This window comes from Crotalus tigris, unplaced genomic scaffold (assembly GCF_016545835.1).
Source record: "Crotalus tigris isolate CLP2741 ecotype Arizona unplaced genomic scaffold, ASM1654583v1 scf7180000024302.2721777, whole genome shotgun sequence".
Lineage (NCBI taxonomy): Eukaryota > Metazoa > Chordata > Lepidosauria > Squamata > Viperidae > Crotalus > Crotalus tigris.
In genome coordinates, this window is record NW_024100474.1 from 1311203 (window position 1) to 1337219 (window position 26017).

The window sequence follows — 26017 nt, forward strand, 5'->3', positions numbered from 1 at the left end:
TAAAAGTTTATTCAATGATTCTTTTGTGAAGAGAATAAGACAGAAAGGCCCAGGGTTGAGTTCACTGTCAGCTGTTCAAGCTCACTGGGTAACTGGACCAGCTATTGTCTTTCAGCCATATAAGGAAAAACTGAAAGAAAAAGTGCACGGTATACCTCACTGAGCTCCCAGAAGAAAGGTGGGATATAAATCTACTAAATAAAAGTCAAAATCCCATCCAAATTTTCAGGCCAACTTTACAAACTCTCAGTATCCCCTTTTACAGGAATGTCCTCTCTACTTACTCTGCCTCTGGGTAAGTATCCCATTCTCCTTTGTCAAAGGTTTCAGGGCGTGGCTTAGGAGGACAGGGGAGAGACCGGTGACTTCTAATAGTGTCTCCACAGAAACTTCCTGAAACGATAAAAGAAAAAAATAAAGCTGAACGTATGAAAAAAAGACAGAAAGAAAGCTGTGACACCTAGTCTTCAGCCCCTACTGTAAAGAATATTGCAAATTCAATAACCCTTCCATTCTGAGATCCTAACCCATTTACAGGGATATGTGCTACTGATAAGGGGAAGAGCTGCTAATAGATTCCCAGGACAGAGCAGCAAGAATCAATCCAGAATCACCAACGGTTCAGCACTATCATCCCGTTCAGAATAACTTCAGATCATGCTGCAGAAAATGTCAAGATACTATTTTTTTTTCAGACGAGGTTGTCTCATTGAAAGAGATTCTATGCAGCTTAAATTTATTTTTTATTTTATTTTTAATTATCAGATTTTTATTCTGTCTTTATAAGCAACACCAGTAAATATCAGACCACAAAACCCCTAAGCCAACTCCAGCCTAAATCAGGCAAACTAGCAGGCCGAACACAAGCTGATAAACAAAAGTCATTGATCCAACTTTATGCTACCACCCTCACCCTAATCAGGGAGAAAACATCCTTATCTTATAAAAAGGACAAAATTATACATATCTGCACTAAACATAAATCCAAATAGAGCATGTTCAGACTGAATTCTCTATCACTGATGCCTCAATACAAAACATTTCCATTTTTTAATAAAATGCTTTTCCTTCCACAAGCCAGAAACAGGGGAAAGGAATGGAGAGGATAAATAGTTTTCTCTACAATTATTCAATTCCTAGCCCAATCAATGTCAATAAAACTAAAGCAGATGGATAAATACTAAGCATAGATATGAAGCAATGAAATAAGAATCAAGGTAGTCAGGACCTCGGCATGGTTGAAGCACAAAAGAATGTACATTTGCAGGGTGGACACCTGCAGGATGTAGCCCTGGTACTTTAGCTCAGCATGACCCAACCATGTCCACTGTAAACGCTGTGGCTTTGTATGCTCCATCCCAAAATGGCTCCGGCCTAAAAGAGATGAAAAATTCAGTGAGAGAGAAATACACTGAAAGCTCACCAAGACATTTCTACAAGTCCTCAGTCCCAGGTATGGCAATTATTTAGACACTGCAAACCTTCTTAAGCTGAGAACAATAATCATATAAGCCAATAAAGTAACATCATCTGATGGGATACAGAAAGCATAGCTTCACTATCACTAATCAGTAGTGCTGTTCTCTGGAGCAGCATTTCTCCTTTAGATTTGTGTGCCCCCCATTCTGAGCCTGAGAAAATAGGGAGTCTGCCAAGTTTCTCAAAAAGAAGTGAAAAAACTAAAAACATATTAAAAAAAAATGTATGAAGCAGTGAAGGGTTATATTGGAAGCAAGGATAAAGTATAAAAAAGTATGGAGAAGTATTGTTGAATAATGTATTGTTGCCATTAATTTTTTTAATGACTTTCTGTGCTTCACATAATTTTGCCTAGTTTGAAAGGGAATAGTACAGTGGGTATACATGAATATATATGCACACATGCAGAGTCATCGGAAAAAGAATGGAATAAATAGAAAGTATATTCTGGATTATCAAATGGTTCATTTTCAGTAGAAATGAAATGGTCCTAATCTTTACATTTTACAATTCAATCACTTATTTCATAAAATCTTGGTTACTTATTTTTCAAAGGATCAAAGAAGGTGTACCTAATCTTTTTTTAACTCATTGGCACATATAGAACGCTGAAAGCATGTTATCATCATTTTCATAAAAATGTTAGCGAAGGATTTGGTGGCAGCCATCCACCATTTCTTTTTTTAAGAATACCATTGGGATCTTTTTGGAACTAGAAACATTATTATAAGTAATCATTATACCAAATAACACTTTGCAACTCACTACTGTATTTCCTATTTTTTTTTTAATCTCCAATCATCTCTAATCTTAAACAAAAAATGAGGTAGGCAAAAAGCTTGGCAAGTGCCAGGCAATGTTCCATGTTGGAAATTTAGGGTCTGAACAACTCTTTGCACTTTATAAACATTGAAATTTTCACTTCTAAAATAGAGTTACACTAACCAAATATGATTTTTCCTTGTCAACTGGCTATGTTCCTTAGTCCTATAATTGGTCAGTTCTTCCAGAGATAATATTTATGATGGCCTCTCTAAAAATCTACTGAAATTTCTTTATCAGAAATCTGAAACTACTAGTTACCAGGTTTATAAACCCTTCCTGATTATAATGTCTCTGGGTGAAGTGTTTTGGTTTGCTTACCAACAACTACACCAGGATGCAGTGGGACCTATAAAGAATGCTGCTTCCTACCAAATCAGGACAGTCTCATACTCACTCTGGGTATAGAAGTCTGCAAATTTTCTCAGCTGCTGACTGAGAGAGGATGGGAAAAATCTGGCAGGGTCTTCTAGGTAGCAGAGGGGAGAGATGGTCCAACAACGTGGAGACAAAGCCAATACCTTCACTTGTGCTTCTTGCTCCTGAGAAAATGGTTTATCTTCCATCATCTGGGAGCAAAATAGATCCAGTATCAATTTTGTGACTAACGACGGGACATTCTTGGCAACATCAATCAGACAAAAGAGACTTAAGACAAAAAAACTTTTACATCAGAGGTCTACTTTTGCTTTAGATCTGTTCTTCCTCCTGCTCACCTCATTTTCTTCCATCGCCTCTTCAGGGTTTTCTTGCTGATCTAGTTCCAGCAGCTGCTTGTCCAACTGCTGCAACTGGAAAAGATGAAACTGTTGCTGCTGCTCCTCCATCTCACTCAAGTTTTTCAGCATCTGCTGAGGGAAGCGGTTGGGGAAGCAGATCCCAATGTGCTCCACTACAGCAGATTCCAGCCATGTCTTCCCTTGAGACAGGAGACGATCTCCTAGGTAGTATCTGGAGAGGCAAGTTGTTCAAGATGAAATTCAAAACAAGGGTCATCCATCAGCCACGCTTATTCTCCCGGTCCCTACAGTGTGCCTGGAGATATAGGCTTATTTGATTCATAAGAAAGACCCAGGGCCCTTCAAAGTACAGTAGTCCTCAGCTTAAAACCACAATTGAGCTCAAAGTTTATGATGCTAAGCGAGACAGTTGTTAAGTGAGTTCTGTCCCATTTTACATCTTGCCACAGTTGTTAAGTGAATCACTTCAGTTGTTATGTGGTTTAACTTTTATTAACTGTTAACTGAATCTGGCTTCACCATAGACTTTGCTTGTCAGGAGGTCACAAAAAGGGGTCACATATGCCCCTGGGACACCGCAACTATCATAAATACATGCCAGTTGCCAAGTGTCCAAATTTTGATCACATGACCATGGGAATGCAACAATGGTCATAGGTGTCATAAGACACTTTTTCAGTGCTGTTGTAACTTTGAATGGTCACCAAACGAATGGCTGTAAGTTGAGAACTACCTGTACTCCTTAAAACAGACCCATATGTATGTTCTTGAAGACGTCTTCATCCAGATTGAAGGACCAGCAAGATGCTTTATCATTACTGCCAAAAAGCTTCCTACCTGAGACCTGTCTACTCTGTTAGTAAAAGTAGTATATTCATCTTTCCCTTCTTTCCTCCTCTCCACAAAAGCCTCACCGGTAGAATCGCTCAAAAGTGTTGGCCAACTCCAGATCTGCTAGGAAGAGGATGGGTTCCAGGCTCTGCTGTAGGCACTGAAAGGTCTCCACATTACCCGAATCTGCCCAGCTCTGTTGGATCCACCGGTCAATGTAACGGGCAAATTGCTCACTCACCTGGAAATCAGGTTAACATATGTTAGCATGGTATGTGCCAAACATTTATTTGACATATGTTTCTTTCTATTACATTAACAATTGCAATTTAATAACTACTTTTGGAAGTCTTGGGTAATTTTTTTAGAGTGAAAATTTGGGGTCTCAAGTTGTACATCTCTATTTTATGAAAATGTCTACTTGATCTCTGACTTACATGCATGGCTGTCAGGAAGGAGAGCTGTAACAAGCCTCCGGAGAAACCGTGGCATAAGGCCAGCATGAAGGAGATCTGCTGTCCAAAAAGCTCCTCCATGGCAGTACGGAGGCGCTGGTAGGTTCTGCAATATCGTTCCACAAAATCAGGGGCCTGCCAAGAGGACTCCAAGAAACATTTCACCTGGACAACAGAGAAGAGGCACAGGCAACATTTTAACCTTTTAAAGTATCTAGCTCAATGGGATCACACCCGAGGAAGCTTTGTTAAGGAAAGCATAACAATTCTTCATTGGATTCAAGCAAATTTCATGCCCAATTGTTATTTTGGAACATTCAAGATGTTCCACCTAAAGATTTTATATAATTGTTTGTTTATTTGTATTAATAGTTGTCTAAAAGCAACCAGGAGCCAAATCCTATGCTGGGAATTTAACAATAAACTCTACCTAGCTTAGCAGATAACAAAGTTGGAATAGACACACTCTTTTCACTGAGAGCTTGATTTCACATTTCTTTGAAGCCTCAGAGCTCCTAATACAGTTCTCTAAGATGCTTTAACTTGTACCATGAATTATAAAGAAGCATGCATGATGAACTGGCCGATAGCTTATGATAGAAGATGTCAATACAAAGACCCCAAAGTCTGCATTAATGTCACGATTCCCTGCTTGATGCATGCATTCGTCCTCTTGCTGCTGGACACCACCTTTCAGCCATCCTTACCTGCTGTTGCACTACATCTTTCCAGCATTGTGTGATGCCTGTCATCCCACAGGGTTTATTCACTGCTGGCTTGAGAACTCCTGAGCTTGACTCCTTGTTCTTACCATTCTTCCCATCTGCAAATTGCATGTTACACAACATCAGAGAGCATTACAAATCCCTAGTTTTTAGTATGACACAACAACAATACTTAAAGCACCTGACAAACTGTCTCTCCTGAACAGGTGGAATTCTACCATTGTTTCCCAAAAGGTCTGTTCCAAATAATTCCATTTATACAACTGTAAAACAAATGGAAACTCAGTGCACTTTTAAAATTATCCCCATTAGAAAAGTGGGTTTTTAGACACTAGATAATTTCAGATTTTTGGCTATATTCAGGGTATTTGATATGAAAAAAGCAACAGTCTCCCCAAAAATACAGGTTTTAACATATTCTTTGCATTCTGTTAAATTCAAAATAGAAAGAAAGGAAGATAAAATAGTAGACAATATTTTACATTATTTCCCCTCTCAGTCTGTAACAAGGAAGATTTCTGGGATAGAGAGCTATTTGAGTCCTCAAATACCTGTCTCCAACTTCCCAAATCCTTTAGAACTTTTCTCCAGTCAATAATTCCATGCCGTCAATCTTTACAGCATAGTCTTACAGATGATCTTGTTCTTGTCATATAATATATCCAAGGAGGCGCCTTTTTGTTACCATTCTGTCAATACTGGAAGAAGGACTTGACCCTTTTTCACTTATTTGCTCCAAAGAAGGACACTCACTGGTTTTAACAGGAGGCTTCAGCTCCTCAAGATCAGGGCCGGCAGAATCCACGTGTACTAGCAAGTGGCTCAGGCGCCGAACACGGGAATTAAAGATGGAAGCTCGGCTCATGGAACTCCTGGCTGCATCCAGATTTTCCAAGTACTGAGTTAGTAACCATGACATGGGGCTTATGCCACTAGAGTCTGGAAAGATAGAAAGTCAGTTAACACATCTGCTTGGGAAAAGAAGGCATAGGCAAGATTGGTCATCAAAAGATCTGTGCAAGGAAGCATCTAGTACCTGGAGAGGTGATACTCTGCACCAAGGGAGTAATCAGGGCATCCCAACAGGTCTTGCCTAGAGCCTGGGCAGCCTCATCATCAGGAAGGAAGCGATTGGCAAATACTTGCTCATGGCGCAAGGCACTGTTCAATCTACAGTAGGAAAGAGATGCAGCTTATTTGGATTGGAACAAATAAATTTCATAATGTAAAAAAAAGGGGGGGGGATATGGTGAGGAGGCAGAAACTTAGATACCATGATACATTGCTTATCTATTGTGAGTCACCCAAAGTCACTTAGGTGAGACGGGTGATCATATAAATCAAATCAAATTATTAATATTAATAATAGCATCTGCCTATCCTAGATCCTTGGGAAGGACTCAATACATGAACAAGAATGTCAAATCCAGTCTAAACAACTGCCTGACTGGGTGGTAAGCCATAATAATGCATGGAGCAGCAAGCAAGGCAAAAAGTCAGATAAACAAAATCTAGGTTTACGGCAGTAATTTAATTTCAGAAAGTGTCATAAAGACGGAGGGAAGAAGAAAGAGCATTCAGACTTTACAAGATTCTGTCACGGTAACCTTTTAACAACAGTAGCATCCATAACTTGGTGTCCTATTTTGATCTAACTTGAAGGGCTGACACATACTTAACAGGCAGGAACATGGGTATCTTAGGAATATAGCAGAGAATATAGGAATGGCCTATAGCAGTGCTCGTTTTTCTGATTTGCAAAAATCAGTTCTAGTCCCTGGAACATCTCCCCATTTGCAGCCGTGAGAAAAGGATAAAAGAATTATATCAGAAAAGGTCTGACCTGTTGAAAAGTTGCAGCAGCTGCATACGATCTTCTAAGATTTCCTGGCACCAAGTGTGTGCTTTGGTGGTATAAAAGAGATATGTACGTCGGCACAGCTGTTCTTTGAAGATGGGCCAGAAGGTGGGCTTGGGACCTAGCACCTCAAGGCCACGCACTCGTGTGTCAATGCCACCCTGTAAATAACATAGTTTTCTCCAATAGGGAAATATTTTTCAAGTAACTCTCTGTCTAACATGCAGGTTCTTTTCAAAGATATTTCTATTTAATTTGTAGAGCATTCAATTTTTACAGCTGAACAATGCTTCTCATATTACTAACAAAAAAATCCAGTATTCTATCAATTAGAAAATTGAAACAACTTTTTTTGCAAGAGGGCAGATACTATGCTTTCAAAACCAATTGTCTTATTATGAACTGTGCAATAAAAGAATGCCAGGTCGTCATTTTTTTCAAAGGAAAAAAAAACCAACAAAAATTAAATTTATTTACTTATTTATTTATTTATGAGACTTATATACCGCTTTAAAAAGGCAGTATAAATCATTAAACTGAAAGGAATTTATCATTCATCATGTTATATAGCTAGGTTTACCACTTATATCTTCTCAAGCACTCGTGCAATTATAATTCACATAATCAATGAATCTATTTTCTCTAAGAAACATAACATTTCCAGATATAAAGCATAACATGTCAACTTACTGTTTGGAAAATGAAACACTTATAAAAAGTCTTATTAATCTGAGGAAAGAAGTATTTTGATGACGGATTTATAACAATGTGTCAAAAACTATTGGGGTGGTCAAGCACAACTCTTTAGTCTTTGTTTTGTTTCAAAAAACAACATTCAGACTTACCTGTTGACAGCGCTTAATTTTGATCTGTATAACTGGCCAGAAGCGGGCCATATTCTCCAGAAGAACTATCCGGTTAGCTGTAGGTAGGACATTCACCTGTTAGAAAAAGAGCCAAAGTCTCAGCAAGAAATGCAAATGGAAGCAGCAACCTGCCTTTCAGAGCCAAAGAAATCCACAAAGCAAGTATGTGCTTTCTACAGATGTAAGGAACTAATGTAATGCTTTTCCCCACCACATACAGTAGTGGCCAAAATTGTGGAAACCCAAAATTGTGGAAACCTTTTGGGAAAAGTGTACAGTAGAAATGCCACATTTGGCTAAGTTTCTGCCAATTTTTCTTTTAATTTCTTTATAACTGTAGCCTTGTTCATTTAATAATACTATTTTACATCGCTTTCTGGGCAACCAGTCAACTCTTTGCACCATTACTTTAATTTTATTACATTTTACAAGCTCACTAAATGAAAGAACACAAAAAAAACCCCAACCAACTTGATAGCAATCACATAACAAATGTCCTCCTCTCAGCTTCAATACATGACATCAATAACTAAATCCTACTGTGATCTGATTGGCTCATTGCCAAAACAAGATGACACCAGATTGGCTCTCTAAATACTCATGCTCATTGGCTACAATCAGATGAAGGAAAGCTACCTGATATCAACCTAAGCAAGTTATGCTTCCTTTTTCTGGTTATTTGGCTATAACTTTTCACAGAATTCAGTACAGATAATTGAACAAACTATATTGCATTACATTCTTGATTAAATTATCTTTCCATTGATATATAATTTTATGATACTACTCCAAAAAAAGTGGTGTTATTAGCCATCAAACCTCAAAAATACACTTTTCCCAAAAGGTTTCCAAAATTTTGGCCACTACTGTAGATAAATGTATGGTTGGTTATATATGCTCACCCTATATGAACAGCATAAATGCATCTAGCAAGAAGAGGGTATTCCTTTAAGTCTGAAGTGAGAAAGTTTGTAAATACAAAATCAAAGAACCCTTCTCCATTCAACTGAAGTTTTAGGGACAGGAAGAATATCATCCATTATCAACAGAAGAATATCCCTTTAGTCAAGAACTGGGAGCTTTCTCTCAATTTTTTTAAAGGCAGCTTAGAACAAAAACCGTACAAAACACATCTGATTAAATCTTCTCTACCACCAATATCTCTTCAGTTGTATTTGTAAATCCTACCCCCTGAGCCCTAGCATTAACACTGAGAATCACATAGAAACTTTCAGTAAAACCCACCATAAAAAGTTTGGGAGTACATGTTGAGCTACATATTGGCATTTAAAACACAGCAATAATGCAGCTCCATCCTTAATTAATTGAATAATGGAGAAGGGAATCCTCTTGCTTGAAGAAACTCTTGATTATTTAAAATTTTAACAGATGTCAAGTTCCAGGAAAAATTAGTTATAAATTACAAGGATAAATATCAGCAGTGAGGCAGTAGAAAACAAGCTGACAGATAGGATTAGATGTCTAAGAAATTATGCTTTGGCTCCCTCGAGAGTCAACCAATGCAAACTTTATGTATATGTATACAAAATCCAAATGTATTTCCACATTAATGAACTTTAGCTCCAACCATGCATATATACATCTCAGTGGTTAAGTAAAAATATTTGCTTCTGAAATTCAATCATGTCGCTCTGGTTCATTGATTAGGCAGCAGTTCAGGGAGAAATGGTTCTACACCTAAGATGAGTGCCACCGCTGGTCAATATAGCAATAAGAAGCCAGACAAATGTTTTCACTCAATATTTGGCAACTTGGTCTGTTTGATAGGATAAGAGGCAGAGAGCAACATTATATCAAATTATGTCCGAACATATTTTTTATACAAAATTTAAATTGTGTAATTTGAGGAAACAAAATATGGTTTGGAGGTCCTTAGAATGAATCATAAAAGTTGCTTGTACACATGGATAAATAGGTTCTTAATGAGACATGGGTTCTCATAGAACAGCTTCCAAGGTTCACAATAAGTGCTGCTCCTTAAAATTAAATGGAGCTGGATCCAGTCATGGGGAGTGGGGGAGGTCACTTGCTAGGCCTCTCCTATATGGGATACCTCAGGGTTCAGTGCCCTGTCCCCTCTCAACATTAACATGAGAATGCTCCCAATTTGGGGTTTGGTTTCATCAGCCCAGCCTAGCCAAATGAAAGTGTCAAAATCCTGTCCTCGTGCCAGGAAGATATGTGGCCTGAATTGGGAAAAACCAACTTTAGATCAATCCTACCAAGACTGAGTGGCTGTATTTGTTGATGTCCTCAACCTCCTAATTTTGATTTCTTGAACTCACACTCCTGTTTAGTGAGAAGTTGGTATCTGTGGCCAAAATATCTTTGCACAATTTCATGTAGTGTGCCAAATGTTCCTTTTCCTGGATAGGAAGGCCCTTCAAATAATTACTAATGGCTTAGTCATCTCATAGCATGATTACTGCAATGCACTCTACAGAAGGCTACCTTTGAAGGTCATTTGGTAAGCTTCGATTGGTCCAGAACATAGCAGTGCAGGTAGGGATGGGTGTGCTTTGGAATGTCCGTGTGACAATTCTGTTCTATAAGCTGCACTGGTTACTACTCTGTTTCCAAGCGTAATTCAAGGCACTGATTAAGATCTTTAAAGCCCTACCTGTTATAGGGCCTAGTTATTTCCAGGATCCTCTGCCTACTATAGTGTCTACCGGGCTGATACAAAGCAACAACACTTCAAGTCCCTTCAATTAAATGGTGTCATCTTTCATATGTACTTCCTTCGTCATGGCAGCTGCCCTCTGGAATGCAATTCCCCCTACCATCTGAGTGGCTCCTACACTGAAAGCACTTTGGGGGGCCTTGAAGACCTGTCTTCTTTCCCAGACCTTTTTTCCCAGACCTAAAGCCCCTCATTACTTTTGTTATTGATCAGAATCATCATCTTGTTCTTTATCTGATTTTTTTACTTAATGTTTTATTGGCTTTATATTTAATTGCAATTGCATTTTATCTTTCTTTTACATTGTGGGACACCAGAGTCATTTGGAGTTGTGTGGCCCCTCAACAGAATAAATTAATTAAACTGTATAGAGAATGGAGTATAGATAATTTGAGAAATGGCAAGTTTCCAACGGGATATCAAATCAAGGATGGACAGCTCAAAAACAAACACATATTCTTTGTAGGTTTATGAACCCTGACTGTATGTTAGCAAACCTTCCTTACTGAAGGTTTCCAAAAGTAGACTGGCTTTAGAGAGAAAAAAATTAAGCACTCACAGTATTGAGCTCACTAGTGACGCTAGATCCGTTCTCTCGTCCGATCAGGACAATCCGAGCTGGCATGTAGCTGGAATCTTCACTAGCTACTATTAAAGTCATCTGTCTGCAGCAAAAAAGAAAAGTGGTTTCTTTGTATCTGTGTCAGATTTTGGATGCATCCTGGCATACTCACTAAAGCATGAGATAAAGTCTGCCTGGGTAACTAAAAATATTTCATGAAATAGTTCCAAATCTATTCCTTTCTCTCAAAGAACTTACTATATAAACATAAATACTGACATGCAGACATACATATACAAAATCATATCCATACACACACACCCAAATGTAACTAATCCAAATCAGGGCAATACTTTACTAGGCCATTTTACAGTTAAATGTATGATATTGCATTTTTGCAAACAGAGCAATTTGCAAAAAAAAAAAAAAAAAAAAGGGAAGAGGACATTTTTAATTTGCTTTTTCATTTCAAAAGTCATTGTGAGAAATTATTTCATCATCTGCTATCTGCTAATCTCACAATCCACCATACTGAATTTAAATGCAGACTTATCTGCCTCTCCTCCCTTTTGCTTTATTTATCATTTTGCCTAATGAAGAATTCCCAATAACTATTGCACATAATTTCATGACTTTGATCAACTATCTACTGAATTCACATTTAATCGTAAAGCTCGCTCTCACCCTGCTGCCTAGAAACTCTCAAAGCTAATTAGCTAATTGCGTCCATTGGGACTTACCTGACTACCACTCCACGATGCATGTAGACATTGATGTAATGGGAACCTGTGCTACCATTAGACTCCCAATAAGTCTTTGGATTTTTGTCAGTCAGTTTACTGGCTCTATGTGGATTAGAAGATACTTCTATTCTCTCCCAACACTTGTCTTCCTTCACCTCTACATTAGAACCTAGGGAGGGAGGGGGGAGGAGAGAGAGTGAAGGAGAGGGATAGGGAGGGAGGGAGACAGAGACAGACAATTATTCCTTTTACAGCAGATCTGTGCATGAATCCTCCAATTTTTAGATTCCAAAGAGTGTTGTAAATCATTTACCTTGGCAAAGGTTGCGCAAGAAAACATCAAAAAAGGGGATATTAATAGGCTGGTGACTTCGTCGATGTTCCTCTATCTGTCCCAGAACCATCTTTATAAACAAAGTAGATAGCAGAACACATTCATTAATAAAACTTAAGATTTAGTTAAAGAAAAGCTTTTATTCTTAAATCTACTGATTCTATAATGCAAGCTGTTTCATTGAACGGAATTTATTAAGCTTCTCTGTCCTATCACCATCTGTATACAGCATTGAATCATATTCAGCCCCCCCCCACACACAAAACTCATACGAGGATCAGAAAGTTGCTTATTCCTTTACAAGAACAGAGAACTGAATCTCATAATCTTAAGAAAGATATTTTTGACCAAGTTTAGCTCTTGACTGTTTGGGCTGCTCTTATTTATTACAGATTATCTGATCAGTCTGTTGATACTCGTTGTCTACCTGTTCCTAAGGCCAGCTACCTTAACCAGCTACACAGAAAAGGTCAAAGTTACCTGAATGCAACCAGCCAGTATACTGGTTGTCATCTTCTTATAAAGGCTAGCATATTTCTCACAGTCAGTCACAAGGTCCCGCAATTCTGTCACCAATAACAGATTGGAGTTGTGCTTGTCCATAGCTTTGGTCAGAGCTTCCTTTGTGCCTACACGACACATCACAACAGCACAATCTTTGTTGGTGGTAGCTAAACGATGCAGGAAACGGATGAACTCCTGCACAACCTGTTGACAGAAACGTAATAAAATCTCAGCAGGAAAGGTATAGAAAAATCGTTTTTAACAAACCAGTTCCCCTTTCCATCTGTATTTTCTTTTATCCCTCATCACCAGCCGTATCTTCCAGGGGATTACAACCCTTCCTCATGTATCTTCAGGAACACCTGATCAACCCATGTATCAGGGGTAGGATACCTATTTCAACTCAATGGACAATTTAACTTTTTAAAAACACGTTGTGGGTCACATGCTATCAGGGAATGTACCGTGCAATCTCTACATTTTTTTCTCTTACCACTTATAAAGACATAAAATATAGGTATACACTCTATCACCTGATGGCACAGTGGTTAGAATGCAGTACTACAGGCTAATTCTGCTGACTGCCAGCAATTCTACAGTTCAGTTCTGAGCGGCTCAAGGTTGACTCTGCCTTCCATCCTTCCGAGGTCGGTAAAAGGAGGATCCAGATTGTTGGGGGCAATAGGCTGACTCTGTAAACTGCTTGGAGAGGGCTGTAAAGCACTGTGAAGCGGTATATAAGTCTAAGTGCTACAATAAGAATTTAACATTCAAGTAACATCTGTAGAGCCTACTTAAAGGCGTAGGAAGAAGTTCTTGCCAGTAATCAACTGCTATTTGAAAAGTAGTTTTTTTAGTTTTTCCTAAGGGTATCAAATTTGAGCAGTTCTGAACATAAACCAGTTAATTTGACCATTCTGAAAGTATTTCAAGTAGAAACTGGAAAGAAATTATTACTGTTGGAAAATTAGCAAATTTTCATGGCAAAGACAATGCCTATTTATGGATCTCATGGGAAACCTCTATCACTCTGGCTAGACTGCTAGGAACGTAGCTATGCCTGTTCTATACCTGCAAATATACCTACAGGTAGTCCTTGACTTACAATAGTTCATCTACTGACCATTCAAAGTTACAACGGCACTGAAAAAAGTGACTTATGATCATTTTACACATTTATAACCACTGCAGCATCTTTATGATCAAAATTCAGATGCTTGGCAACTGATTCATATTTATGACGGTTGCAGAGTCCCCAGGTCATGTGATCACCTTTTGCCACTTTCTGACAAACAAAGTCAATGGGGAAGCCAGACTCACTAACAAACATGTGACTAACTTAAAAACTACAGTGATTCACTTAACAACTCTGGCAAGAAAGATAGTAAAATGGAGCAAAATTCACTTAACAAATGTCTCACTTAGCAACAGAAATTATGGGCTCAATTGTGGTTGTAAGTCAAGGACTACTTGTATATGCTTTTGACTTCCTGACTCAATTCTATCTGATTTTCAATCCAAATTTTACTTAATCCAAATTTTAAATACTAGTAATATATATTTGCCAGCAGGGATGAAAAATGCTTTTTGCCAACTACATCTGGCTTGAATTAAGAATCTGCAATTTTGTCAACAAGCTCACTAATATTTTTCATACCTTCTTCAAATCTCTCTCATTAATCTCTTTTTCAATTTATGTTGCAATTAATCCCTTACCTCCCGTTCATTATTGTGGGTACTCATTGAGGACAGACAAGGCTCAATGCACTCATGCCAGGGCAATGCATCCTCTTGGGAAATATCCAAAAATTTATTCAAAATTCTGCAAAGAGAAGGTACTTGTTATAAATGCAGAATTCAATTTAAGAACAACATTGTATCTTGAGTTCAGTGTCTTAAGCTGACTGTCTGAACTATTTTAATAACTGTATATTTAAAATATGTAATAAAAATCAAGTTTCTATTGTATATGTATTTCATTAACACTTTTTTTGCAAAAAGAATACAATTCTTTTTCTCATCAATTTAAGGTGCTCCAATACCATTTGGGATGAATCGCATTCTCTACAGGCCCAACTCTAGCAACAAACATTTTCCGTACTGCCCAATGCCAAATATTCATTTTTATGGTTTTGATCACAAAGCTGTTTCTGTGTTGTGGTTCAGTTCTTTCACATACAGTCCCAAAGGCTGCAGGAATTTCACCCACCTCAGTGCCATTTTAGGACTTGCAATTCCCATAATTCTAAGCCTCTAGTGATAGAGAGCAAAAGAAAAGAGTAAAGAGAATTGCCCCGTATAGTTGTAGTGCAGTGTCCCAAAATTTATAACAATAAAGTATTCCCATTTCAAACAATTTTTTGCAGTGTTCCATTTCCTAAGCTTATGGCACACACAAGCCCCAAGTCATTTTGTTGTACAGACTGATTTGTGGTGATACAGGTCAGCAAGTTACATTATTTACAGATAAATTCCCTATTTCAGAGCTTCCATGCTAACCTATCCAGAAGACTGAGTTGCTCCACCTTAAGAAAGCACCAATTTATTTTAAAACTTGGGAAAAATTTTATCAATGGTTAGAAATACGACAGAATGAGAAAAGAGCTTGAAATTAAATAGGATATATGATTTTAGGGTTTTTTTTACTAAGCTTTATCTTCTATCTTACTAATAGCGTTATTATTAGTGATTTTAAATAGTAGTGGCGACAGTCAGAATTAGTTGATATTTTATTAATTAAGGTTATCTACCTAGAGGAATTGTATTTACTTATTACTTTCTAATTATATGATTATAACCAACTTTACTCATTATAATTGTTTAGTATTATATAAACTATGTTTACTCAATATATATACCCAGACGATAGTTTGCTTGTTAAAGCATGAGATTATTGTTGGGGGTAACCCCATTATTGTACCTTCCCCTACCCTATCCTCAATCCCTTATTCCCACCCCTTCCCATACCGTAGGAAAAGCACGAATGTGAAAAAGAAAATTTATCGCATGTTCTTGATTTATAAATGCATTGGGCCTGAAAATATGGAATTCCCAGCACAATTATGGGGATGGAGGTAAAGAGTTTCAAATTCATTCATAAAATTTATTTGCCACCCAAGAAAGCACCATTCAAACCACCCTACTCTCTCTGAATCCAAATACTCTTCTATCTTCCACATTCCATGATGGTAAAATACATCATCATTCTACCTCAGCATGGCCATCTGGACAGCCTTTTCAGCTCCCAACTGTTCTAGGGTTTTCAACAGCAGCAAGAAATGCTCATGATCTGGCAAAACGTCCACTCCATTTCTCTCAGGGTAAACAGCTTTATCACAAAGGCAATGCTCCAGTGCTAGCACTACTTCTTTTGAAAAGCTGGCTTCATGCAGGTTTTTCAGCAGCGTTGGTACATCCATGTCTTTGAACTCAAAGGAAGCTTCAGATTCTAGACAGAAAAGGGGAAAGAAGGAGAAGATCTCTCTATGTCAAAACAGAATTTCCTGAAATAGGTTATGGAGAAAAAAAAACAGCTGCTAATCATGCCTTCCATAAGCGGCCATGAGGTAGAGCATCTTCTCCAGCAGCATGGGGATAGTTAATTTTGGACCTTCCAAGAACTAAAAAATAGCAAGTGAAAATCATCTCCTGTGATTTGCTATTAAAAGGAAGCCTATGGATAATTAGAAAGACACAGTGATATAGAAGAATAAGAAAATGACTGCATGCTTGGGCAATCCTTTCCAACATAAAGGAGAAGTAAACTTTATTAGGTCTTCAAAACAGGGCATTCTATGAAGCAAAGTGTCAGGTCCCCAAAGAAATGTATTTTAAGCTTACGCTTATTTTCTACCTTTCTGTAGCCTTTCTTTGTGGCCTGCCATTTTGTTGGGAGGAGGGAGCTTTTAGGATTGCTTTGGACTGTCTGCTATGATGCCCTCCCCCAGGGCAGGGGTAGGCAACCTTGGCTCTTTTAGCTGGCTTAGGAATTCAACTTAGGAGTTGTCGTCCACGAGTCATAAAAGAGCCAGAGTTGACGTCCACGAGTCATAAAAGAGCCAAGGTTGCCAACCCCTGCCCCAGTGGATGGAATGTCTCTCCCTTATCTGAGAGATGGTTTGTTCTTGGAGCCAGAAGAAATTGAAAGTGAGAAAGACCTTGAGGAGTCCTCCGAGACCAGCTACCAAAAACACCATGCCAGCTGTGGATTGGCTGGGATTCAAATGAACGCTGGAGGGGAGGGAATGTTGCTTTTAATGTATTGCTTCATGGGTTTTTCTCTCAGATCTTGCCTTGATTCCCTGCTGTCACTAGCCCTTAATAAAAATTCCTTTTGAGACAATGCCTGTTTCAAGAGTTCTGCTTTCTTGAGTGGCTTAGCTGAGGTAGGTCCTTACACAAAGCCTAATGGAAATAAAACAAGCCATTACACATTTACGAAGTAAAATGCCAAAAGGGTAAAGGTAAGCAACTGTGAACTTAAAGGTAATCTGTACCTGCGTTCTCCTGGCCCAATGGCAATTTATGCTCAGCCAAACGATTGAGTACTATTCGAGCTAGCATCTCATTGGAGCTCTGGCCTGTTTGGCAACAACTCTGTAGGACCGACCGGAGGGCACAGCTTCCCAACTGTTCTGCCAGGCCCTTGTGATTGCTGATCAGCATGTTTAATACCAGCAGCCCATTCTGTACTGCCGATGAGGTGCTAAGGAAAGGAGGAATGGTTGGCATAAGCAACTGAGGTAATGCTGGAGAATGTGGAAGGAAAAATTATTGGAATGGATAATATTCCAACACTAAACAATTAATAATGCTATTCAGTTCTAAGACATGATTATGTGTTTTGAAATAAGCAGTAATACTATTAATAAGTGTCAGATTGCCTCCAATCTCAAAGTAGAGGACAGAAAACTTATCAAAATAAGACATCAACCAAATTCTCCTCACAAGAGAAAAAAAAAGTGAATTCTCAATATCCTCTCCTTATCCTTGTTTAATGTAAATTCCTTAAATTTAGTTATGCTCCTTTATTTTGTCAAGATTTAATTTTCATCTTACCCAGGTGTAGCCAACATCTTCTCAATAGCAGTACAAATTATACATAGTAAATTATCAGATTCTTTGCTGGAAGCAGAACCAATGCTGGCAAAAATTTCCCGCATCATCTGAGCATCTGAATGATTCAGAGGGTATGATTTCCCACTGGTACCAAGCAGCTCGCAATTCCCAGCACCCACCAATACTTTCAATGCCTAGAAAAACAAAAACAGAAAAAAGAAGATCAGAAATAAGTAACTGATCAGCAACCACTTTATACTTCAGCTGTTTGAACTGTTGTTCAACTTGGAGTTTTGGTGAGAACAAAGTGACCTGAAGACATTTCTGAAGAAGCAGGGACAACATTACAGCTAAAATTGTTGGCTAGATGTTGAATCTGGGACCATGAATTCTCTCAGGATAGATTGTGAGATCACCCAGACATATTCTGGACAGTAGCTCCTCATTGGTAGGTGGCAGGAACTAACTGTTGTGCTTGTGAGTTGAATGGCAAGAAATCAGGGATTCCATCAAAACTAATAATGTAGCCTTTAAGAACAGAAGGTTCAGCTGATCCTCATTTCTTTATCACGGAGTCAATTTCCTTCAATCTTTCAGAAAAGAAGTTTTAAATATGAGCTTAAAGACTTAATTTCTTCAGAATTAATACTAAAAGGGAGATTAGAATGCTGCCTTTAGAAAGTTATAAATGGACTAAGGATCCAGATTCATTCATTCATGAATCTGCCCATCTCAGTAAAAGCTGCTATGGGCAGCAGATGAATTTAATAATCTTTTGAAATTAAATATAATAATCCTTCCCAAGGAAAACTATCCATGTTTTTACATCCAGAAGAAAAACATGATAAGGTGGGATTTTGAAGAATGGATACTAGAGAGCACCAGAAGGAAATAAGTATTATAATTAAAGGGGAAGAATACTTCAGTCTGGTAATAAGGGATCTTTGGTGCTCTCTTTGGTTGTTTTCTTGCAGACATTTCATTACTCAAACTAGGTAACAACTAGGCCGTAAGAAAACAACCAAGTTCAGAGAGCACCAAGGACCCCTCATTTCAACCCTGAGCTACAAATACTCTCTTTTATTGTTATCAATCTGATAATGCAGAATGGAGCAAAATCTTGTTTCAGAGGGGATATTTGTTAACAATGGACACACAAGGATGGAATTCAGGTGGGTTAGATTGGTATTTCTGGTAACTCCTAATGGACTTTTGCTGATTAAGATAGATAATGAGGTTTTAAAGATTTGTTTAAGAGAATGACGTGAATTATGGGATGGAAGAGATGGGGTGTTGTCTTATCTGAACACCTTTTCTCAGCACGGAGATGTAGAATCCACCAATGGGTTTAGACTGTGTTCCTGCCCAATCAGATCAAGTCAGCCAAACTTGCCACACCTATCCTGGGTTAGGAGTCCCAGTCTCGACGCAGGCGAAGCCATTGACTGACAGCAAGATGTGTTGGCTCATAAAACTAACCCTAGGCCTAATGGAGCTGCAAGGGTGGGAGTGGATTCTACATCTCCGTGCTCAGAAAAGGCGTTCAGGTAAGACAACGCCCCTTCTCCAGCACAGGAGATGTAGAATCCACCAATGGGACATACCAAAGCCTACTGTCCCTGAGGGAAGGAAGCAGGCTGGTCCGGTGTGATACCTCGAGGCACGACCTGTTGGAGAACCCTCCTGCCAAAGGAAGCCTCCGCCAAGGAAAACCTATCGATCTTATAATGGCATATAAAGGGCGATGGTGAAGACCACGTGGACGCCCTACAAACATCCTCGATGGATTCTTGAGTAGCCCAAGCCACAGAAGTAGCCGCACTGTGGGTTGAGTGGGCTGTGACACGACGTGGAACCGGCAATGACTCAGACTGGTACGCCTCCGCAATACACGCCCTGATCCAGCTGCCGATCGTGGAGGAGGATACCTTCCGACCCTTGGAAGAAGGATGGAAAGAAACGAAGAGGGCTTCCGAATTGCGAAAGACCGCAGTCCGTGAAATGTAGTACCGGAGTGCTCTGCGCACGTCCAGAAAGTGCCATTGCCATTCCAGAGTGTGTGATGGATTAGGGCAGAAAACTGGAAGCATGATTTCCTGAGCCCTGTGGAATAGAGAATTGACTTTAGGAAGAAAGGAAGGGTCTAGACGAAGGACCACACGGTCCCGGTGAAAGATGCATAGGTCACCCCTGGTAGAAAGTGCCGCTAATTCCAATATCCGCCGCGCAGAAGTAATTGCCACCAGGAAGGTGACCTTGTGTGATAAGTACCGCATGTCACACGTCCTGGGAGGTTCAAAGGGCGGGTTGGTGAGAGCCCAGAGAACCCGCAGCAGTTCCCAAGAGGGGTACCTATGCACTACAGGGGGCTTGGTGTTTGTGGCACCTTTAATGAATGAGCGAATCAATGAATGTTGACTAAGGGATACCGCATTGTCACAGGTAAAAAGAGTGGAAAGAGCTGCCACTTGCCTGCATAACGTATTCGGAGCCAAGCCCCTCTCCAGACCCTCCAGAAGATAATCTAGTATCTTAGGAACTGTTAAGGCCGAAATAGCTAAGTGATGGGACGTGCACCACAAACAAAAAATCCTCCATGTAGCCTCGTAAATACGGTTGGTAGAGGGCCGACGGGAGGCCTGGATCACGGCAATGACGCCTGGCGAGCAGGACTCCTGGGATAGGACTCTGCGCTCAAATGCCAGACGGCTAACTGGAGCCATTGGGGATCCAGATGAAGCAGGGTCCCTTGGCTGAGTGAGATCCAGTCTGGGGGAATTCTCCATGGAGCCACTGTGGAAAGGTTCACCAGGTCGGCGAACCATGGTCTTCGTGGCCAGTACGGGGCCACTAGAAGAATCTCCGCCCTCTCCCACAGGAGTTTGCAGATGACCGCCGGCAACAGAGGGAGAGGGGGAAAGGCATAAAGTAGTCCCTCCGGCCATGGGCTCTGAAGGGCATCTGTCTGTTCTGCCCCCAGAGATGGGAAACGGGAGAAGAACCTCAGTAAGTGAGCGTTGGTTGGGGAGGCAAAGAGGTCCAGCCAGCACTGGCAATCCGAAGCGTTGGGAGATCTCCTTGAATATGCTCGGATGTAGACGCCATTCCGAATGGTCTATAGCGACCTGCTCAGGAGGTCTGCTTGTGTGTTCGCCTCCCCTGAAAATGTGGTCGGCCTCGATGGAGGCAAGGTTGGTCTCTGCCCAGGAGCCCAGCAGAAGGGCCTCAGTCAAGAGTGCACAGGATCGGGTGCCCCCTTGCCGGTTCACATGGGCCTTTGCCGCTACGTTGTCCGTGAGGATCAATACGTGACGTCTTGCCAGCGTGCTGCAGAAGTGACTGAGAGCCAGGTGTACGGCCCTGAGCTCCAGCCAGTTGATATTGTCCCGAAGGTCGGAGCGAGATCATTGGCCTTGAACCCACTGTGAACAAAGATGTGCTCCCCAGCTGAACAGGCTGGCGTCGGTCGTCAGGATGAGCCAGTCGGGTTCCTTGAAGTAGGACCCCTTGAGCATGGCCGACGAGAACCACCACTGGAGGGAGCGTAAGACTTGTAGACTCTCATCCTTCAATTGGATGAACTGATGTTCAGTCTCTGGAAGGGGAGGAGGAACCACTGGAGGATCCTGGAGTGGAGCCTGGCCCAGGGTACGAATGGGCGGCCGCTCCCTCGAAAGGGCTGCTTGCTCTGAAACTGCTGCCTGGGTCTAGAAAACAGACTGTCAGGCTGTCTGTCCTGCCTGACAGGAAAGAAGCGGTTGGGATTAGAATAGTTGGACTTAGCTCCTGTTCGAAACGACTGGTCTCCGAGTGAAAGGGGTGGCCCGTTTGTCGGGGCGCTTAATGAGGTGGTTAAGGACCTTACGCTTGTCCTTGTTCTCAGTGAAAAAGGGATCAAGAGCCTCCCCGAACAGCTTCCCTCCCTGATAAGGGGCTGCTGATAAGCGCCATTTGGATTTGGCATCAGCCTGCCATTGCTCCAACTAAAGCATGCGGCGTGCAGTGACATTGGATGCCATGGCCCTGGAGGAGAATCTGGCAGCCTGCAGTGTGGCATTGGAAGAATATTCCGCAGCCACCACCAGCTTGCTCAAATCCTGATGCGTGCGGATATCCTCCGCCAGAATCCTGGCCTGAAGCTGTCTAAGCCAGAGGAAAGCAGACCTATTGAAGAAGGATGCAGAGGTAGATGCTCTGATAGCCCACGCCGCAGCTTGATGGGTCCTGCAGAACGTGAGCTCCCATCTACGGTCCTCTGCCTTGAGAGCCTCAGATATATCGCCAGAAATGGCAGTGGGGGATACCAGGGGACCTAAGGGTTCATCCACCACAGGTACTTCCAGGGTATCAGAGAGATCTTGGGCTACATTGAATAGCTTTTTTTCATTGCCGCTGGGGAGAGGGAATGTGCCCGGGGAGGCCCACTGTTTCCGGACCGTGTTTAGGAACATGGGCGGACATGGTATACGGTGCTGGGTCGTTACCGGTTCGGTGAAGACCGGGTCTGTCTCCGAGTCAGGTGTGGGAGTGGTTGCTGAGGCTGAGCGATCAGGTCTCATGTGAGCTGTAGAGCTGGCCTTACGGAGCAGGGGAAGAAAAAAGGAAGGGTTAAACAGACCGCCAGACGACGGTAATTCTGGGGAAGATTCCTCCTCATCCGACCAAGGAACCTCCAGTTCAGCATCATACTCACGAGGAGATGAGGCATCTGAATACGATGACTGAGACGGTGAGGAAGGCGTGTGGTAAGCCACTGAATCCAACCAATGGGTCGGGGGGGGGGGAGAAATGTGCGAATCCGCCCTGGGTGTTTGTGCCCTGGCCCCAATCAATTGTTGTAGACGATCTTCCATGGGAAAAGAGAGCTATTCAGCTTCCCTGAGCCCAGCCGCAGTAGGGGTGAAGGTGGCTTCCAGGGCCGAGAGCTGGGACCGAGAAGCAGAAGGCTGAGGATCACAAGGCATCGGAGATGAAATAAGTTCCCCTGTTGACCAGACTCCCTGGGTAGAGGTGGAGGGACCCAGGGGCAAATCAAAGGGGGGCCCTTGGGCTTGAGTAGCCTCGATTCTGGCTTGCTTTTGAGCCTTAGAGAACTCCTTCTCAAGGGCCTAGCGCAGTGGTTCTCAACCTTTTTAATGCCGCGACCCCCAACCGGTCGTAAGTCGAGGACTACTCAACCGGCCGTAAGTCGAGGACTACTCAACTGGTGCAGCACCGTTTGCAGAATGGGACTTTTGGCGGGCTCAGCAGGGCAGAGACAGCCTGGACAAATCCTATTGGCTTTTGAAAGCCGATAGAATTAGACTCTATTCAAGAGAGTCTATTCTATTGGCTTTCAAAAGCCAATAGAATAAAAGGGAGTAGCACAGCTGAGGAAAAGGGGGAAAAAAATGGCGGACTGCATTGTTTGGCGACCCCCGTGAAATGGTCATTCGACCCCAAATGGGGTCCTGACCCACAGGTTGAGAACCGCTGGCCTAGTGTCTCCTGCTGGCCTGCTTCTCCGCACTTTTAGAGACTTTAGCCACAGATCTAGCCCTGGCGTTGGCCGAGATCTTGCAGGCGGCTTCCTGATTGGAGGATTTGCGCCATTTTGGAGCCGATGAAGACAGTGAGATGTCTCTTGTGGGATTCCTGGTATCCTCCATACTCATGGATAAACACAGGTGCACAATAGGGTACTCCTGGTATCCAGACACCGCAGATGCGGGAGGAAGGAATGGATAGACTCAGGTGCACGATAGGGTACCCCTGGTATCCAGACACCGCGGATGTGGGAGGACGGAATGGATAGACTCAGGTGCACGATAGGATACCCTGGTATCCAGACCCCGCAGAGGAAAAAGAGAAGGGCAAGAGGTACACTGTTCACCCTGCCCCCTGGTCACCAGGCTGAAATTGATAGACCGGACGCGTGGCCAGCTGTGCTGCCGGCCAGCTGTGAGGAGTGGCAACCCAATGAGCACAGAGCCTGGGCTGTGGGATGATGAAGTCCCTGTGTAATACACAGCAGTCGCTGCCTGCCTCTAGGTGACCAGGTGTGGAGACACCACTGATTAGCCAGATAAGGTTGTATTTAGAACAGTTGAAAGAAGTAGGTCTGTGGAGTCTCGCAGGCCTGTTCTGAGGCAACAGAGCCGTGCAAGATCCCTGTGTGGTGGCTGCAGGAAGAAAAGGGCTCAGAGCAGGCCCCAAGATGGCGGCCTGAAGAAAGACCCAGTCCCAGTAAGGGACACACAAGGGCGGCCAACTCAATAAGGCTGCTACCCTCGAAATGGCAGCTCAAAATGGCTGCCACACTAAAAAAGGCTGCCACCACTCAAAACGGCCACCATTCAAAATGGAGGCCACAACCAAAATGGCTGCCACTCAAAATGGCAGCCATAACCAAAATGGCCACCACACTCAAAATGGCGGCCGCACGAGGCCTGGGGGTATTGCTACCGGCACCCCCTCCCACCTTCGAGCTCCCCCGACGATCTTGTAGGTCGGGGAAGGCTGGGGTATTGATTTGCAGCCGCAACTCAGAAGAGAGCAATAAACAAAGCAGCCTTCCAAGACGAAAAATGGAGCTTTAGAACGTGCTCTGACTCCAAACAGCCGTCTGGGGCCTGCGCACGCATTCTGCCCCCCCACCAACGGAGCTGCAGCTGCAAGCTCCGATCCGAAGAAAGGCTGGAAAAAAGGTAAGCCTCCTTGTCCAGGCAATGGGGAACTGTGGACGGCTAAGGAGCAGCACTGAGTCCAGTGCTGCCCAAGAGGAGAAAGTGGGCTATGTTGCAGAGGGGAAGCAAATCCCCTCAGCCTCAAGCCTTTATGGTTGGAAGTGGGGGGGGGGAGGAACGAAAACCTCCGTTCCTAGTTAAAGGCAAAAGGTTCTTCAGCCAACTGAGAGGGAAAGAAACAGTGCTGAATACAGCACTGTCTCAGAAGACTGAAGAGAATAGAAAATAAAGAAAGAATCCACCAATGGAAACTGTACCTGCCTAACAGCCAACATGCTACATCTGTCTTGGGCAAGATCAAGTCGAGACTGGGACTCCTAACCCAGGATAGGCGTGGCAAGTTTGGCTGACTTGATCTGATTGGGCAGGAACACAGTCTAAACCCATTGGTGGATTCTACATCTCCAGTGCTGGAGAATGTTGTATTTTAAGAGATAGTGACAAGTTGCTAAAGTTGTTTATATTTGCTGAGACAAAGAAGAAAGTTACTTTTTTCTTTCTCTTTTCTCTTCATACTTTTTTAAAAAATTATACTTTGCATTAATTTTATCTGTACAATGTAATCGTTAATAAAATTATTATAAAGAATTCTTTTTCAACCTTATAAAAACAATAGCTCTTCACTATTCAAGCATATTGACTTCTTTCATTTTCTTATATTTAAGGTTTAAGTCTCCACTGTTTTGGAAAGAATTCCCCAAGTATGCTTTATTTTCTTATTCTTTTATATCATTGTCCATTTCTGGTTATCCATAGGCTTCCTTTTAATAGTGAATTATTGGTTTTGCTTGTTATTTTTAGGTCCTTGGAAAGTCTGAAGTTAATTTACTCCTATGCTGCTTCCAGGTGTTTTCTCCTCACGCTGAAGAAGAAGTTTGACTCACTTCTGTGCCCCAGTAATCACTTACTGGGAGAGCCATCCATTAGACTGAAAGCCAATTCAAACAACTGAATTTCACGTTGAGAGTTACATTTATGTGGGATTAAAACATATTATCACGTTATTAATACAGAACATGATAATTATATAAAAATATGATAAATGTTAAGAATTTTTCTGAAAAACATTCTTGCATAGATCTAATTTCTGAGCATATTTATTTGCTCTCGTACTTTAATGTATTAACTATTACTAATTACTTAATATATACTTTATTTCCATTAAGAGTTAACTGTGCAGAACCTATAAAATTCTTCTAAAACACACAAATACATCAAATTTCTAACATCAACTTCTGTTATTTGTATATTCAACTTACTGCCAAGCCAGCCAGCTGTACCAATGCTGAAGTGGAATACTCCTGCATGCAGCCCAGCACAGCACGCACCCCGCCTTCCGTGGCAAAAAGAATTCGCCAATCGTACTTTGCCATTAACACATACAGCAGATGTAATGCAGTCACCATCAGTAGTTTCTCCTTCAGCTGGTTGCTGAGCAGCTCCACCAGCATCTTCACAATCTTCTCTCTGAGGAGCACAAAGAAGCATTTTAATCTATAGCTGTATCTTTATAAGTGGCTGAGCAAATAAAGTCCCAGATGCTCCCTCTAGTTTTTCCTAAGGAAAATAAAATGGTTACTAGAGGACCAGATAAAAACCTGAAAAGCTGGA

At 41.5% G+C, this 26017-nt stretch overlaps 1 protein-coding gene across 1 annotated transcript in view; it reads right to left on the bottom strand.

Annotated features, from left to right (window-relative positions):
* Window positions 1-26017, bottom strand: part of LOC120299565 (cullin-9-like) — a 60167-nt gene that overhangs the window by 16665 nt on the left and 17485 nt on the right. Inside the window, exons 9-28 of the mRNA XM_039324481.1 lie at window positions 25666-25873; window positions 17682-17875; window positions 17120-17328; window positions 15834-16071; window positions 14340-14445; window positions 12600-12827; window positions 12099-12189; window positions 11783-11954; window positions 11040-11145; window positions 7756-7851; window positions 6896-7071; window positions 6089-6222; window positions 5806-5991; window positions 5035-5150; window positions 4310-4492; window positions 3956-4113; window positions 3018-3252; window positions 2699-2870; window positions 1229-1374; window positions 285-393 (exon numbers count right to left, since the gene is read on the bottom strand). Of these exons, the coding sequence (XP_039180415.1) occupies window positions 285-393; window positions 1229-1374; window positions 2699-2870; window positions 3018-3252; window positions 3956-4113; window positions 4310-4492; window positions 5035-5150; window positions 5806-5991; window positions 6089-6222; window positions 6896-7071; window positions 7756-7851; window positions 11040-11145; window positions 11783-11954; window positions 12099-12189; window positions 12600-12827; window positions 14340-14445; window positions 15834-16071; window positions 17120-17328; window positions 17682-17875; window positions 25666-25873 (3263 nt within the window). The remainder of the gene's footprint in view (window positions 1-284; window positions 394-1228; window positions 1375-2698; window positions 2871-3017; window positions 3253-3955; window positions 4114-4309; window positions 4493-5034; window positions 5151-5805; window positions 5992-6088; window positions 6223-6895; window positions 7072-7755; window positions 7852-11039; window positions 11146-11782; window positions 11955-12098; window positions 12190-12599; window positions 12828-14339; window positions 14446-15833; window positions 16072-17119; window positions 17329-17681; window positions 17876-25665; window positions 25874-26017) is intronic.